This window comes from Dicentrarchus labrax, unplaced genomic scaffold (genome assembly GCF_905237075.1).
Source record: "Dicentrarchus labrax unplaced genomic scaffold, dlabrax2021, whole genome shotgun sequence".
Classification (NCBI taxonomy): Eukaryota; Metazoa; Chordata; class Actinopteri; family Moronidae; genus Dicentrarchus; species Dicentrarchus labrax.
This window is the reverse complement of record NW_026136714.1, coordinates 28,630,279-28,646,810: the sequence shown is the minus strand read 5'-3', so window position 1 is coordinate 28,646,810 and position 16,532 is coordinate 28,630,279. Positions and strand designations below refer to the sequence as shown.

Sequence of the window (16,532 nt, the reverse complement as noted above, 5' to 3'; positions counted from 1 at the left end):
CGGTATCGGGTGATATCGGTATCGGAAATTGAGAGTTTGACAATATCGGAATATCGGATATCGGCAGAAAAGCCAATATCGAGCATCCCTACTTAAAACTGATCAATAACATGGAATAGAAAAATAGTAAAAATGTAGAAATATGAATATTTGTAAATTTGAAATCGTTCCTAGAATATATACATATATGTCATTGTAAAGAAATTTTCTGAAAAGGCTCCATCTGATGATGGTGATTATATCCAACATGTTCTCATCCCAATTGCCAAATTTACAGAAGCACAAGGTACCCTATAGAATCTGTGTGAGACACCTTTTTAATATGTGGTTAACGTTGTGAAACCTATAGTCTGGTTAAGTGTAGACAACAAAACTAATTGGTTAGGTTTCAGAAAACATCATCATCTGAGTTAAAATATGTACATTATTAAGTGAGTGCAGGAGATGGTCCTTGGTCCAAGGCAAGTGACTGACCATAAGCTAGTGGTAATCAAAAACCAGACAATCACCCAGTTGAGCTTTGAGGTATGAGGATAATAGGGAATAGGGAATCATCATCATTATGAAACAAACAGCATTGTTGACCCTTAACATCCCCTCTTCTCTGAATACGAAACTCTGCCATCAAGACTCCGTGTGCCAATGTATAAATCAAACAGACCGAAGTTATCGTATAGGGGCGGTTGTGGCTCAGAGGAAGAGCGGGTCGTCCACTAATCGGAAGGTTGTTGGTTGGATCCCCTGCTACTCCTACCACATGTCAAAGTATCCTTGAGCAAGATACTGAACCCTGAATTGCTTGTGATGCTGTACATCGGTGTGTGATTGTGTAAGAATCAGTTAGTTACCGTTTGATGGGCTTTGCCATCACTGAATGAATGTGTGTGTAAGGGTGAATGTGGCATGTAGTGTAAAAGCGCTTTGAGTGGTCGGAAGACTAGAAAGGCGCTAACAAGTACAGTCCATTTACCATTTACCATTGTTCATCCCAACTTCTATCAAGCTGCTGAGCTCTAATAATAAAATATAGTGCAATAGGGCAATGTGTAATAACAAACCAGAACCTCAATTTAATTTTTATAGTATACAGTATATAGTATAACTCTTTTTAAGCTTCCGTATTGTCAGTGTTAAAATGTATAGTGTCTTTCATGTTTTAAGATGTTTCATGTTGATTTTGTGATGGTTTTCTGATGTATGTTTGTTTTTGTGACTGTAGCACTCTGCCCAAGACAAATCTCTCCTTGGGGATAATAAAGTTTATCCTATTCTATAGTATGTGAAACAAGTGATAAATCATAAAACTTTGAGTGATTTTTGGTTTCTTTCTATTTTCTGGGTGTAAGGCCTGTGTTTGTTTGACCCATTCTTGCACCTCCTTACATGGACTTTCTTGTTCTTTAGACTACGTCACCTGATAGGATGCGTTACATTAGAGTTAGATGACAGCCCACTGCGTCTCAAACAGACACTAAAGTGTACCTTGTGCATCTGAAACACCAAGGGAGGTATTTCACGCCCTGGGAATTAAACTGGTATGTCTGTAGAAGAGAAAAAAACAAGTGGAACTCCACAATTTCATATTTTACGGTCACACATGGTTTGTGATGTAGAAAAGGCTCACTGTAAGAATTAATATAAGTTAGGTAGTAATATAAGTTAATAGTTACAAATACACAGGGAATTATGCAGTTTCTTACAGCTCTACAAAATATTTTTTGCCTCTTTTAGCTAATTTTTTTGTTTTTTACAGCTGGGAACTTTTATTTAGTTATTTAGTTATTTAGACCCTGCATACAATATGTATACAGGGTCTATCTTACCCTCTGAGCAAGTCTCACCAACGAAGCCCTCATCACAAACGCATACTCCGTCCTCGCAGCGTCCCTGGTTCTGGCAGTTGTCTGGGCAGGTCAGTATGGAGCAGTCGGGGCCGGTGAAACCTTCATAACACATGCAGTTGCCATCGATGCAGTAACCTCTATCAAGACAGTTCTTGGGACACGTCTTCTCGCTGCAGTCCTCACCAGAGAAACCCTTATGACAAACACACTGTCCGTTGACACATTGACCACGGTCCAGACAGTCATTGGGGCAGGTCAGGTCACCGCAGTCTTTCCCCTTGAAGCCGACGAAGCACACGCACTTGCCGTCCACACACTCTCCACGTCCCATGCAGTCTTTTGGACAGGTCTTGATGCTGCAGTCCTCCCCAGCATAGCCTTTGTCACATATGCACTGTCCATTAACGCAGCGGCCATGGTCTTGGCAGTTGTTAGGGCAGGTGAGCTCGCTACAATCTTCGCCTTGGTATCCTTCGTCGCATACACATTCTCCATTAATGCACTGTCCCCTGTTGCTGCAGTTGTCTGGGCAGGAGAGGATGGAGCAATCTTCACCTTCAAATCCTGGATCACAGATGCACTTTCCATTGAAGCAATGGCCTCTCTCATTGCAGTTCTTGGGACAAGTGAGCTTCGAGCAATCCTCTCCGCTGTAGCCGGTCTGGCACACACACTGGCCATTCACGCACAAGCCACGGTTGTTACAGTTGCCAGGACAAGTGAGCTCGCCGCAGTCTTCACCCGTGTAGCCCTCTTCACAGTAACAGGTGCCATTGATGCAGCGTCCACGGTCATAGCAGTCGTTTGGACAGATGAGTTCGGAGCAGTCGAATCCCGTCCATGGCTCATTGCAAACACACTCATCGTCCATGCAACGTCCGCGACCCAGGCAGTTGTTGAGGCAGTTGGTCTGGGTGCAGTCCTCACCGATGAAGCCCTCCTCACAGAGACAGGACCCGTCTACACATTGGCCATAGTCACCACAGTCCATCAGGCAGAGCTCAATACCGCAGTCATCCCCACCAAAGCCCTCAAAGCACTCACATTTGCCATCCACACAGCGGCCCTGGTCTTGGCAGTCATTTGGGCACTCGGGTTCGGTGCAGTTGGGGCCTTTCCATCCAGGCTCACATATACAGCTGCAGGTGTCAGTGCTCCAGTTCCCACGGCCATTACAGTAGGGCTTTGTAGACACTTCACCTGGAGGAAGCCAAGAAAGAAAGTTGTAGTAGTAGGCTTCCACTATTGTCATGTGGTATTGCGGTTACCACAAACTCTCTTCTGCGGTGCATGTATAGATGCCCTGACAACCCATAACTAACAGTCAAGGCTTTGCTTAAAGGCTTTGCATTGACAATGCTATGTAATTCAAGTTATGACAGATGACAAACAGTAAGAAAAATGTAGACACCTTGAAAAGGATCATAAGAATTTGGCCATTGTTTTGCATTAAAAACTTTGTCGACAGTGGATTCTGATAAATCAGTTGTCAAGTCCTTTCATGCAGAAACAGCACGTAACTGCATCAACATTTGACAATATTGTAACTGACACTATAATAAATAAATTTAATAAATAATATGACAAAATCTTCACAGTATTATATTAGCTATCTCAATCATGTAATCCATGCTTAGGAAAGGTGATGGTAGGAATGTAAAATATAGACAATTTCTGGTTCATGGGCTGAAAGATGCAAAGGCATTGCTATGGTCTTTTAGAAATGATTGCCTAGGGCATGACCTCTGACATGAGCACTTCAGAAATAGATTTCACTTGAGTTCAGTACAGGTCTAGTCAACTACAAACACACTGACATTAATTACAGTACAAGAGCCATACAGTGAAAGGTATAGAATTACCTGTAACTTGAGCTCCACAGCAGCCTGCCCCACTGCTGCACTGCTCTCTCAGACTAGACAGCTCTGACTCCAGCATCTCCAGCCTGTTCAGGATATCCTTGATGTCCGGCAGCTGGTTGTCGCAGCCACACGCCTGCTTAGGGATACTGATGCGGTGTGTGAAAACAATCTGATTGTCGCCGTCCTCCGTGTGCTCCATGTGCTCGGTGTTCTGCATGTCCATTGGGGCGCTCTTGTGTTTGAGCTCGGTGCCTCCGGGCGAGTCGATGTCCACGGAGCAGAGGGACGTGGAGGGGACGTTGATGTTGTAGACGTGGTTAAACACTACTGGCTGGTCAGGGTGGGGCAGGGTGAGGTTCTCCTGGGTTTTCTTAGGCATTAGAGCCTCTCTACGGTGGCGGATTATCTTCTTGACCAGGCCGGCGGTGGAGAGCTCAAGAAGCAGGGCCACAGTCACGCAGCCTAAGAGGAAGCTTTTCATCTCCATGATGATGCCCTAGCACTGCAGCTTCTGTGGAAGTAGCAGCTGAGTGCAGAATAAAGTCTACTATCAAATAGTTGTTCTTCTCCTAGAATAAAAGAAAGTACAGACAGAAGGGGACATTTTGTGAATTTACCTTCCAGGCACATAACTTTCTCACATAGTTCAGCACAGAGCAATAGCTGTTGGATATTCACTTTTCTGGTTTGTCCTTGCCTTTCGGGATATAGTCATTAACATAGACCCACCACACACACATACATCCACACTGGGGACCATAGCTGGACTGAAATATTATAGTATCCCACTAAAAAGCAATTAACCTTCTTCTGTTGCCCCTAACAAAAGACCACTTCCAATCCTGTTGCTGGCTCTGACCCATTTAGCACCTCTGCTCTCAGTGGAGGAGCCGACACTTAGCGGATGACATTGGGGCATTCTTTTTCACAATTCCTCTGAGGACCAAGAGCAGCAATTACTACAGTCGCACACCACGACCTTGGGCATTTGGAGCTTTCTTTTTGTGACCATTTTGAGACAGGTTGCCACAAACAGCACAGCAACACCTGCATGGTGGGGAGCTTCGTCTTTGCTCTGCAGTCCAGACCACCACCCAAGCTGACAGATTAATACCGGTGTATGGTTAGAATATCTTTGGGCTTCTTGTAAAGCACGGAGGTCTGCACAAACTTCTCCTGCTACCAGCAAACCGGCAGGTCAGCATTTCCAGACCTCTCTGCTGACAGCTATTGGGTTTTCTTTTATTTCTGTAACACAAATCTTATTGCTTTCACTGACCGCTTCTGAGACATGATTCTTTTAAAAGGTCTGCTGAAAAAAATGTGCTGAGGTTGTGGAAACCTTGAAACAAACTTTAAGCAACCTTTTTCTCACTCTTTGACCTTAGAATTAAATTAAATTAAATATACACATTGATAAGAGGTATGCCTTTGCTGCATGCATGTCTGGTCTGTTACAGCTAACATTAGCTGTTATTTATGTAAAATAGAGGACTGGTGGAAAAAGCTTTCTGTTTCTCTAATAATCAGGTTTCCAGTTATTTATATGCTGAAAGTGCCTGGAAGGGGGAACAAAATCCTGAATATATTCTGTGCATGGTAATACACTTCCTGTTCTGTGTTTGGTTCAGTCTCAGTTTATATAATTTTACTTTTCACCACACCTTGTTAGAGATGCTGACACCGATCATTTCCTACCTTGAATAAAACCACTGTGTGCTTGCTCAAAAGGTTAATAGCAGCTGTTAGCACATACTATCACAGACAGATGCAGAAAAACTAATCCATGCATTTGTTACTTCAAGGCTGGATTACTGCAACTCTTTAATATCAGGTTGCCCCAATAAGTCCATTAAAACGCTCCAATTAATTCAGAATGCTGCAGCACGAGTACTGACAGGAACTAGAAAAAGAGATCACATCTCTCCTGTACTAGCTACTCTGCATTGGCTCCCTGTAAAATGTAGAATTTAATTTAAAATCCTCCTCCTCACCTATAAAGCTCTTCATGGTCAGGCCCCTTCATATCTTAAAGAGCTCATAGTACCCTATTACCCCACTAGAACACTACGTTCTCTGAATGCTGGGCTACTTGTGGTTCCTATAGTCTCTAAAAGTAGAACAGGAGCCAGAGCCTTCAGTTACCAAGCTCCTCTCCTGTGGAACCAGCTTCCAGTTGTGGTTCGGGAGGCAGACACCCTCACCACATTCAAGAGTAGGCTTAAGACATTCCTCTTTGATAAAGCTTATAGTTAGGGCTGGATCAGGTGAGTCCTGAACCATCCCTTAGTTATGCTGCTATAGGCCTAGACTATCGGGGGATTTCCCATGGTGCACTGAGCTACTCTCTTCCTCTCTCTTTCTGCACTCATTCATGTCCCATTAATGCATGTTACTAACTCCACTTCTTCCCCAGAGTTCTTGTGCTTTCTCGTCTCGCAGGTTCTCATGGATCCTGGTGGAGCCTCCTGCCATGGTCCTGCTTGACTGCCATTGCCAATACTGTTGTTGCTGTGCACCTGTCTGTCTGTCTGTCTCTCACTCTCTCTCTCTCTCTGCCTCTCTCTCTCTCTCTCTCTCTCTCTCTCTCTCTCTCTCTCACCCCAACTGGTCGAGACAGACGACCACCCACCTAGAGCCGGAGGATCTGTCCTAGGTTTCTGCCTTTTAACAGGCAGTTTTTCCTTGCCCTTGTCGCCAAGTGCTTGCTCATGGTGGTACTGTTGGGTCTCTGTAATTAATGTTAAAGAGTTCGGTCTAGACCTGCTCTATTTGAAAAGTGTCCTGAGATAACTTCTGTTATGAATTGGCGCTATACAAATAAAATTGAATTGAATTGAATTGAATTGAATTGAATTGAACATGAAAATGTCTGGGTAGCAGACATGAAAATGCATGATTGCAGGCATAAATATGGTATTCCAACCCTGTGGTGGAATATGAATGAAGGGGTTTTCATTTTCTCTTCATCCACATTAGTCGCACTGATGTGGATGGAGTAAAACACAGGGCACCTTTGCTGGCCAGTTTCATGTGTGCAGGGACAGGGAGCCTGACAGTTAGCATGTAATATTCCAGAGAGAGGTGCTTGGTCTCCTCATCCCAGCCTGACGTTTGATTAGGCAAACTGACAGATGAGCTCAGCTTGGAGGGATCCTACGGCTTAACCCCCAAGCCCTCCCAAGCCCCCTGATTAGACAGACAGGGATGAGTGCCTCCATGATAGGTAGACTGCAAAAACGCTAATGTAGCTTGCTGATGGGAGTGCTAAAAAAACCCCCACCCCAGCCCTGTTCCTCCAATACAGTCACACTGCTGTGCCCAAGCATCACAAACTAGGGATTAAATCAACAAAATAGCCAGAAAATTGCTTTGAGTTGCTGCTAAGGTTTTAGTTCTGGGCGGATGGTTGGCTTTCTCACTTTGAAGGCTGGCTGCTCTCCACATGGACCTCTGAGCGAGGCAACCCTGAGAGACGAAAGCAGGCTTTGTGTGAAAATCTGTGGTTCTGGCAAAACTCGGCTTTATTCAGGAATAGATGAAGAGAAGAGACTTCCACAGAGTCCGACAAAACTTCTGATTTGGCCTTTTCTCCTCTTAGCTGCCATCTACTACTCTTTAATATGAAGCAGAACAATCACAATAAGAGAATTTGAGTGTGACCCTGAGAAACACAGCCGATCCCTCTGGTTGGACTTCCTTCACGAGCACCCTCTGGCCCTGGCACTATGCTAATGCAGCTGGTTGCTGGCACTATAGACATGGAATTGATACAGTCTGACTGCTGCTGCTTTGTTATTCCCTCACTTGGTTTTGCTCTATAGTTAGCTTCTCAAACAGAAACAAAGCGTGTTGCCTGCCTTGTGGTCAAATGTGAGGAGGATTTTACCAGGGAAAACCTGCTGGCACACACACATTTGGTGCAACTTATCTAAATTACCCTGTTGTGAATGAGAGCTAATGAAACACTTGAAGTTTTATACCTCACACAGTGGAGAGCTGGAAATGTTTTAAAGGTTCAGTTGGGGTCCATTTCAAAAGTGATTAGGTCTCTCACTGTCAGGAATGTTAAATTCATTTTACGGTATGGTTGTTTTAGGATTAAAGTAAAGGGATGTGCCAATCAAACAGCCAACACTAAACCTTAGCCCTGACCCTACCCCTAACCTAATCTAACCCTAAACGGGTGAAGCATATCCTAGCTTTAGGATCTTTTCAGACAAGGAGCAATTGACACACTTCGTAATTTATCTCCAATGTGAGGTAAGAAGTCAGGTTGGGAGGCGTAGACAATCTGACAGGCAGAGCAAAATATGTTCGTGATCGTGATCATCTCACACACACACACAACCGTGCGTTGCTGGAATTGAATTTGCTTGAACTTTTTGCCATGCAACGCAGAGTACTGTCCTTGTCCCTTGCTGTTTGTGAGTTTCCTAAACTATACAACTATTTTTAAACAGTTATCGGGACATTAACAGGAGGGAATCCCCATCCCATTGCAGAGTATCAACGCAAGACTGGATGTATGGGGTAACGTCAGTTTTAATTTAAGCCAGGCTGTCAACAATAGTCTGGTTGGCAACCAGAGACTATTGTTGACACATACAACTAAAATTCACGTCAGTTGTACCCACAAATAACCTTGCGAGGCAGTGGGAAAATCACACCAGAATCCATCTAGCCAGCCTACAATCTATGCATTTGTGGGCAGAGGCACCGGACCAATCAGCATCCTTTAAGGAAGTGTTGGCAGTGACGTGGGTGGGTGCTATGAGTGACACAGCAAGAAGACACTATTTGTTAAACAATAATGGTAGTTCCCATAGAGGTCAGCGTTGATGCTGCTGAAATTTGCCTATGATAGACAGATTGTTCATCCAATCACCTGCTAAGTAGTGCCTGCAGTTTCCAACAATGACTTTCCAGATGGCTCTGTATAACAAACTATCTGGTGCGGTCAGGTTAATGCAAAGCCTCCTTAACAATAGTTGATACTTCATGTCTACAGACCAGAAGAAACAGCCAAAGAGTTTAGAATTTACAATCCACATAAGTGCCTGTTCGCATAAGTCTTCTCGTACATCCCTGACTTTCCCATTAGTGTAATGTAAAAAACAGAACCTGTAACTTCCTCCTATCTTGCAAGAACAAGCGTTTTCAGCATGTCCCAAGGTGCTGCTTCTTGTTTCGCTTCCATGTTGAGAAAGTCTAGAGCCCTAATCCTTGGTTAAATCAAGAGAATGCATTTATTTCACACAAAGGAGAACCAAGGGGATCAAGATAAGAGTAAAACCAGTACAGTCTAGTCAGCACAAATCCCCATAAACTACTGAATACCTCAAGACCAACCTGGCATGCAAAGATTTGTCTAGTGGACTATCACTTAGCATTGATTTTTCATTTGGATAGTGCTGTTTCAATGGAAATAAATAAATCCCCGGTGGATGATTACTTTACCAGTGTTCCTTTCCTCCTCCTTTCCTCCTACCGTCTTTTAGACACAAGTTTTACTTTCAGTTGGTTGCAAGATTGATGAGCAGACTTTCTGTCTGGGGAGGATTTCAGACACTGATTTCTTTCAGAACTGAGCCAGGGCCCCATGCTGACAAACGTAATCGTCACTGTAGTTCACCTTTGCTGAGACTTTTCCATATGGCAGGTCCAAGATAAATCAGAAACGAAAACTATTACTCGGCAAGCATTCAGAGCAGTTATCTGTGCTGCTGCTCTGAAGAGAAAATGCAATTTGTTTTGGCAAAAAAGAAATGCAAGTGTTATCATTATGTGAAAAGGCAATGTGTGGTAGGTTAAAATGGAGCAACATCGAAGTGCATTCAGTGCTTTTCATGATAGGAAATTAAAGATTTGCTAACTATCAGTGGATAATGGCGACACTGTGAGCAGACAACGCAGCACCCATCTGATAACTCGACAACAAACAAACTAAATAATGAAGCAGCATGCCCCACTTGGTGTGTAAAAGCTGTAAATATTCAATGACTACAACTACAACTCAAGTCCCAGGACTGTATGTTAAACAGGTCTGATGGGATGCACATGTTTTCTTTTCATTTCTGAAGAATTTATCAAGCTTGCTTAGTTTTGTAGGTCACCCATGACAAAAACTCAGCTTGCCTTCTTTGGTACAGAATCCGAATCTGGGTCGCTGGTATAAGGACTGAAAGAAGGGTTATTGTCTGGGGCTCTTTTCACCTTGAGATACTGTCACACTGTAACGAGGGAAAATGACCAAAAAATGCGCCTCAGTTATCGAGACTCACTGCCATTTCAAGAATAATGAAATTAACCTCTTTTTATAATTTAACTTTAAAGAGCAATTTCATATACCAAAGAACCGCAGCTCCGCTAGAATTGAAATCTACTGACAAACATATTTATCACAATCAACTTGCCCGCAAGGTGAAAGAAACCTTCCATATATGTTCTGAGCTAGAGCAGGTGAATATTGATTTGGCTCCTGTATCTCCACCAAGGTCAAAACCAGAGAGATAGCAAGCTGCTGAGGGCAGCACTATGTCTTTGAGTTATAATCATCAAACAGAAATGAATTTCCAGGAAGAGGCATAGCTTCAGTTGACTGTGAGAAGTGCGATCGATGGTACAGTTGTTGCTGCTTCTCAATTATTTTTTTTAATTTTATCACCTCACGCTTTGGAAGACAGACTTTCTCTTTCTGCCTTTCATGACCGATGCAGCCATCGCTGTTGTGCTGAACTAAACAAAAAACCCACGGCGGAGGAGTAAATTGCTCGCTTAATGGCTGAAGAGATGTAGTGTTGGAAAACAAGAATAAGAGGCAATTAGTTTCCACTTAATTCATGTGAGGGAAATGACTGAGCAGGTAAGACAAGACTGATGATGCAGGATTGATTCTCATATGGCAGTGATGTGGTCAGGCCACGACATTAGTACACATCTAATTGGGTAAAGACAAGCTTTCAGTCTGCTCGTCTGGAAAACCTCCCCGCTTGTCTGACAGATGCATATTTCAAAGGCAAGTTAGGTTCAGCACACACCTCACAGACCAACAGGAATGGCGGTAACAAATATGTCTGTCATTCCTAAGGTAACCAGCCTGGAACCTGCTTCATAGAGTACTTAAATGATATGTCCTAAGTATGAACCTAATTGAAAGTGGAACATCTGGCAGCTAAGGAGAAAGAGTTGGTGGAGACAAAACAAAACTTAAACATCAGCATTAGTCAAGCTACTTGAAATATTTTAAATTGCACACCATTGCACTGCATTGCACACCATTGTACTTGCACATTGCTTATAGTGTATATATTCTTCAGTTATAGTTTCATATTTCTATTATATTATTTAATATTCTTATCTGTGATAAGATTGTACTTGTACACTGTACTCTTTTTGCACTATAATTCAATTCAATTCAATTCAATTTAATTTGTATAGCGCCAATTCATAACAGAAGTTATCTCAGGACACTTTTTAAATAGAGCAGGTCTAGACTGAACTCCTTATAACATTTACAGAGACCCAACAGTACCATCATGAGCAAGCACTTGGTGAGGGGGCAAAGAAAAACTGCCTGTTAAGAGGCAGAAACCTAGGACAGATCCTTTGGCTCTAGGTGGGTGGTCGTCTGTCTCAACCAGTTGGGGTGAGAGAGAGAGAGAGAGAGAGAGAGAGACAGAGACAGAGACAGAGAGAGACAGACAGACAGACAGACAGACAGACAGACAACAACAACAACAGTAGCAACAACTACACTAATAGTAGTGACTGATGATGATGAACATGAAGAAGATGACGACAACAGCAACGATGGAGGACAATGAGCAGTGACAATAGTAATAATAGTAACTGTAGTAATAATAATATTAATAATAATAATAATAATAACATCAGTGATATTAGCAATGGCAGGACCATGGCAGGAGGCTCCACCAGGATCCATGAGAACCTGCGAGACGAGAAAGCACAAGAACTCCGGGGAATATTCCCAAATGCAGCTGTGTGTAACTTGAATTTCTCCTACGGGGATCAATAAAGGTATATCTTATCTTATCTTATCTTATCTTATTGTTGGCATTTTGATTTCAGATCTTTCATTTATTTTTACCTATTTCTTCCTTCTATTTTTACTGCCCTTTTTGGTTTAGCTGTGCTCCATGTGCCTTGTGATTGTCCTAAGCTGTTTGTCATGTATTACCTGGTGTGAGATTTCTGTCATACTAAGTTCAAAGAGATTTTTAGGACATTTGGTGTACTGAATCATAAGTATTAAAAAGCTTTGTTATTCTTAGTCTTAAACAATTTTATTATAACATGACAATTTATCCATTTTAAAAAACATTATACTAGGAATTAGTAATGCTTTTTTATATCATTAATAGACTCAATTGGCTTCTGTCAAAGTGTAAATAAACCCACTCATTGTTTTAATCACAATCTTGACCTCATTCTATCATATGGCATTGATATTGAACACAAAATCCTTTTCTTTCTGACCATTATTTAATTACTTTTGAATTCCTATATTCCTAGATTATAAACCGTTAGGCAAAACTTCCTACAGCAGATATCTGACAGTGCTGTAGCTAAATTTAAGAAAGGGGATTCCATCAGTGTTTAATTCAATGCCATGTCTGAATATAACAGAGTCCTATAATAACTTTAGTCCCTCCAAAAATTATCATCTTGTTAATAGTGCTGCAAGCTCACTGAGAACAACACAAGATTCTATCGTCCCTATAAAAAGGAAAATATTAAAACATAGGAGACTAGCACCGTGGTACAACCACCAAACCCGCCAATTAAAACAAAAAGCACTGAAATCTGAAAGGATATGGCATTCTTCCAGATTATTAGAATATTGCTCAATTTCGCAAGATAGTCTTTAAACCTATAGAAGGGCCCTCCGTAATGCCAGAGGAGCCTATTATTCCGCACTAATAGAAGAAAATAAGAACAACCCCAGGTTCCTCTTCAGCACTGTAGCCAGGCTGACAGAGAGTCACAGCTCTATTGAGCCACAAATCCCCATAACCCTCAGTAGCAACGACTTTATGAGCTTTTTTTTGGATAAAATTATTACTATTAGAGACAAAATTAATAACCAGATGCCCTCAACAGGTATCGCAGTTCAGGTACTAAATATATATTTATTCATCAACTAATTTCAATAGTTTCTACATCGAAGCAATCCGTCTATTAGACCCTATCCCAACTAGGCTGCTTAAAGAAGTCTTACCCTTAATTGGCACTTCTTTACTGGATATGATCAATCTTTCCCTATTGTCAAGATATGTACCACAGTCCTTTAAAGTAGCTGTAATTAAACCCCTTCTTAAAAAGCCCACTCTTGACCCAGGGATTTTAGCCAACTATAGACTGATTTCTAACCGCCCCTTCCTCTCTAAAATTCTGGAAAAAGTAGTCGCCAAGCAGTTGTGTGACTTTCTACAAAGCAACTGTTTATTTAAGGGATTGTCAGGATTTTATTGGCTGATTTTTGTGTCAGTAGAAACTGAATTTGAATAATTTATAACTGAATCTGAATTGCTCAACTTGAATAATTGCATTAAAAAACTGAATTTGAATTGCATAATTTGAATTTGTATTGTTTAACTTGAATAACTGTATTGAAAAACTGTATCTGAATAGCAGATAGCATCCACAAAATTCACTTTTAAGGTCACAGACAGGTCAAGGTCCTTGAGGAAGAAGCAATCGAGTGCAGAGTAAGCCTGCATTCTTTCCATCAGCCAGCAAAGGGCGACTTCACTGGCTAAAGAAGCCCAGTTCCATCAGAAATAATGGCAAAATAAGTTTCCCACCTGACTGTTATCTCAGTAAACATTTTTCTTATGAGTTTTTGATCTTAATCGTCAGTTTCAAGTCCTTTTCAACAAAGCAGGGTATGCTTTAGGGCGGGGCTACCTTGTGATTGACAAGTCTGTGGCGACCTGTCAATCAAGCTAGAGTGACTCTATCTACTGCACTTATTAGGAGTCGGCTGTTAATTTTTTCCGGTTAGTACATTTTGTTTTAAGCATGTTTTTTGCTAGCCAAAAATAGCGTCCTGATTAAAATCACAGTTTAACATGAATTAATCAATCTCTACAAGCTAATGTAACGCCTTCTTTTTTCTCCGGCCGACTTGGCACTGTCAGTAGTGGTGGGCGGATCGATCCAAAATATCGATATATCGATCCAACGTTAGTATTGATATTGATCGATACCAGTGTAATGGAATCGCGCTGTCCGCGCTGCTGTGGAGGTGACCTGTCTGCCTGTCTCTGTGTAAGTGCTGCTGCTTTTGAGTGCCGCTCCTGTCACAGCGTGGAGCACAGCCCCCCGTCGGACGGAGCAGAAGCGGGAAAGGAGCGCCGTAAGGCACTACACCAAATACAGTTTCAGTTGCAAGTTTATTGGAATTCAGTTTCAAACTAATACATTCAAATTCAAATTATGCTATTCAGATTCAGTTTTTCAATACAGTTATTCAAGTTAAACAATACAAATTCAAATTATGCAATTCAAATTCAGTTTTTTAATGCAATTATTCAAGTTGAGCAATTCAGATTCAATTTCTACTGACACAAAAATCAGCCGATAGGATTTAGAGTTCATCACAGCACAGACACAGTACTGGTTAAAGTTAATAACGACCTTTTAATTGCTTCCGACAATGGAATTGTCTCTGTACTTGTATCATTAGATCTAAGTGTCGCATTTGACACCATTGACCATAATGTTCTTTTACAGAGACTTGAGCATTAAATTGGCATTAAAGGAAGCGCACTAAGTTGGTTTAAGTCATATTTATCAGATCGTTCTCAGTTTGTACACGTTAACGATGAATCCTCCACAAACACTAAAGTTAGTCATGGAGTTCCACAAGGTTCTGTGCTTAGACCAATTCTATTCACTTTATATATGCTTCCCTTACGCAATAGTATTAGGAATCACTCCACTTTCACTTTTATGCAGATGATACCCAGTTATATCTGTTGATCAAGCCCGACGAAATGAATCAGTTATGTAAGTTACAAACATGTCTTCAGGACATAAAAACTTGGATGAGCTGCAATTTTCGGATGCTAAACAAAAAACACCTCTGAGACTTACTGTCTAAAGATATAGTTACTCCAGATGGTATTACCTTGGCCTCCAGCACCACTGTCAGGAATCTTGGAGTTATCTTCGATCAGGATATGTCCTTTAATTCCCACATAAAGCAAACCTCCAGGACTGCCCTTTTTCATTTTTCATTTAATCCAAAAAATGGATTGGCTGGATTACTGCAATTCCTTATTATCAGGTTGCCCCAATAAGTCCATTAAGATGCTCCAATTAATTCAGAACACTGCAGCACGAGTACTGACAGGAACTAGGAAAAGAGATAATATCTCTCCTGTATTAGCTTCTCTCCACTGGCTCCCTGTAAAACTTTGAAACTTGAAGTTTACCTACAAAGCTCTTCATGGTCAGGCCCCTTCATATCTTAAGGAGCTCATAGTATCCTATAACTCCCCACTAGAACAGTGCTTTCTCTGAAAGCAGGGCTACTGGTGATTCCTATAGTCTCTAAAAGTAGAACAGGAGCCAGAGCCTTCAGTTACCAAGCTCCTCTCCTGTGGAACCAGCTTCCAGTTGTGGTTCGGGAGGCAGACACCCTCACCACATTCAAGAGTAGGCTTAAGACATTCCTCTTTGATAAAGCTTATAGTTAGGGCTGGATCAGGTGAGTCCTGAACCAACCCTTAGTTATGCTGCTATAGGCCTAGACTATCGGGGGATTTCCCATGGTGCACTGAGCTACTCTCTTCCTCTCTCTTTCTGCACTCATTCATGTCCCATTAATGCATGTTACTAACTCCACTTCTTCCCCGGAGTTCTTGTGCTTTCTCGTCTCGCAGGTTCTCATGGATCCTGGTGGAGCCTCCTGCCATGGTCCTGCTAGATTGCCATTGCCAATACTGTTGTTGCTGTGCACCTGTCTGTCTGTCTGTCTGTCTGTCTCTCGCTCTCTCTCTCTCTCTGCCTCTCTCTCTCTCTCTCTCTCTCTCTCTCTCTCTCTCTCTCACCCCAACTGGTCGAGACAGACGACCACCCACCTAGAGCCGGAGGATCCTAGGATGTCCTAGGTTTCTGCCTTTTAACAGGCAGTTTTTCCTTGCCCTTGTCGCCAAGTGCTTGCTCATGGTGGTACTGTTGGGTCTCTGTAATTAATGTTAAAGAGTTCGGTCTAGACCTGCTCTATTTGAAAAGTGTCCTGAGATAACTTCTGTTATGAATTGGCGCTATACAAATAAAATTGAATTGAATTGAATTATTAAATGTTCAATATCAATGCCATATGATAAAACAAGGTCAAGAGTTTGATTAAAACAATGAGTTGGTTTATTTACACTCTGACAGAAGCCAATTGAGTCTATTAATGATATAAATGCATTACTAAGGCTGTCATTGTCAACATCCACATGAATATTAAAATCACCTACAATAATTACTTTATCTGATTTAAGGACTAAACTTGATAGAAACTCTGAAAATTCAGATATAAAATCAGAGTACGGTCCAGGAGCGCGGTACACTATAACAAATAGAACTGGCTGCAGTGTTTTCCAGTTTGGGTGAGAAAGACTAAGAACAAGGCTTTCAAATGAATTATAATTTAGTTTAGGTTTAGGGTCCATTAAAACGCTCGAATCATATATGGCTGCTACTCCACCTCCTCGGCCTGTGCCTCGAGGAATGTGAGTATTAATATGACTGGGGGGGCTGGATTCATTTAGGCTAACATACTCCTCGTGGGACAACCAGGTCTCAG

General features: G+C 41.8%; 2 protein-coding genes across 7 annotated transcripts in view; one reads left to right on the top strand and one right to left on the bottom strand.

The window, feature by feature from the left end:
- tncb (tenascin Cb) overlaps nucleotides 1–16,532 on the bottom strand; it is a 117,137-nt gene that overhangs the window by 45,438 nt on the left and 55,167 nt on the right. For all 6 annotated transcript variants that reach the window (XM_051422259.1, XM_051422260.1, XM_051422258.1 and 3 more), the window contains 2 exons: nucleotides 3,707–4,275; nucleotides 1,824–3,044 (listed from right to left, as the gene is read on the bottom strand). In XM_051422259.1, the coding sequence (XP_051278219.1) occupies nucleotides 1,824–3,044; nucleotides 3,707–4,193 (1,708 nt within the window). In that variant the 5' untranslated portion in view covers nucleotides 4,194–4,275. The remainder of the gene's footprint in view (nucleotides 1–1,823; nucleotides 3,045–3,706; nucleotides 4,276–16,532) is intronic.
- Nucleotides 839–16,532, top strand: part of imp4 (IMP U3 small nucleolar ribonucleoprotein 4) — a 196,496-nt gene continuing 180,802 nt past the window's right edge. The window contains exon 1 of the mRNA XM_051422380.1: nucleotides 839–848. The gene's annotated coding sequence lies outside the window, so the exon portion shown is untranslated. The remainder of the gene's footprint in view (nucleotides 849–16,532) is intronic.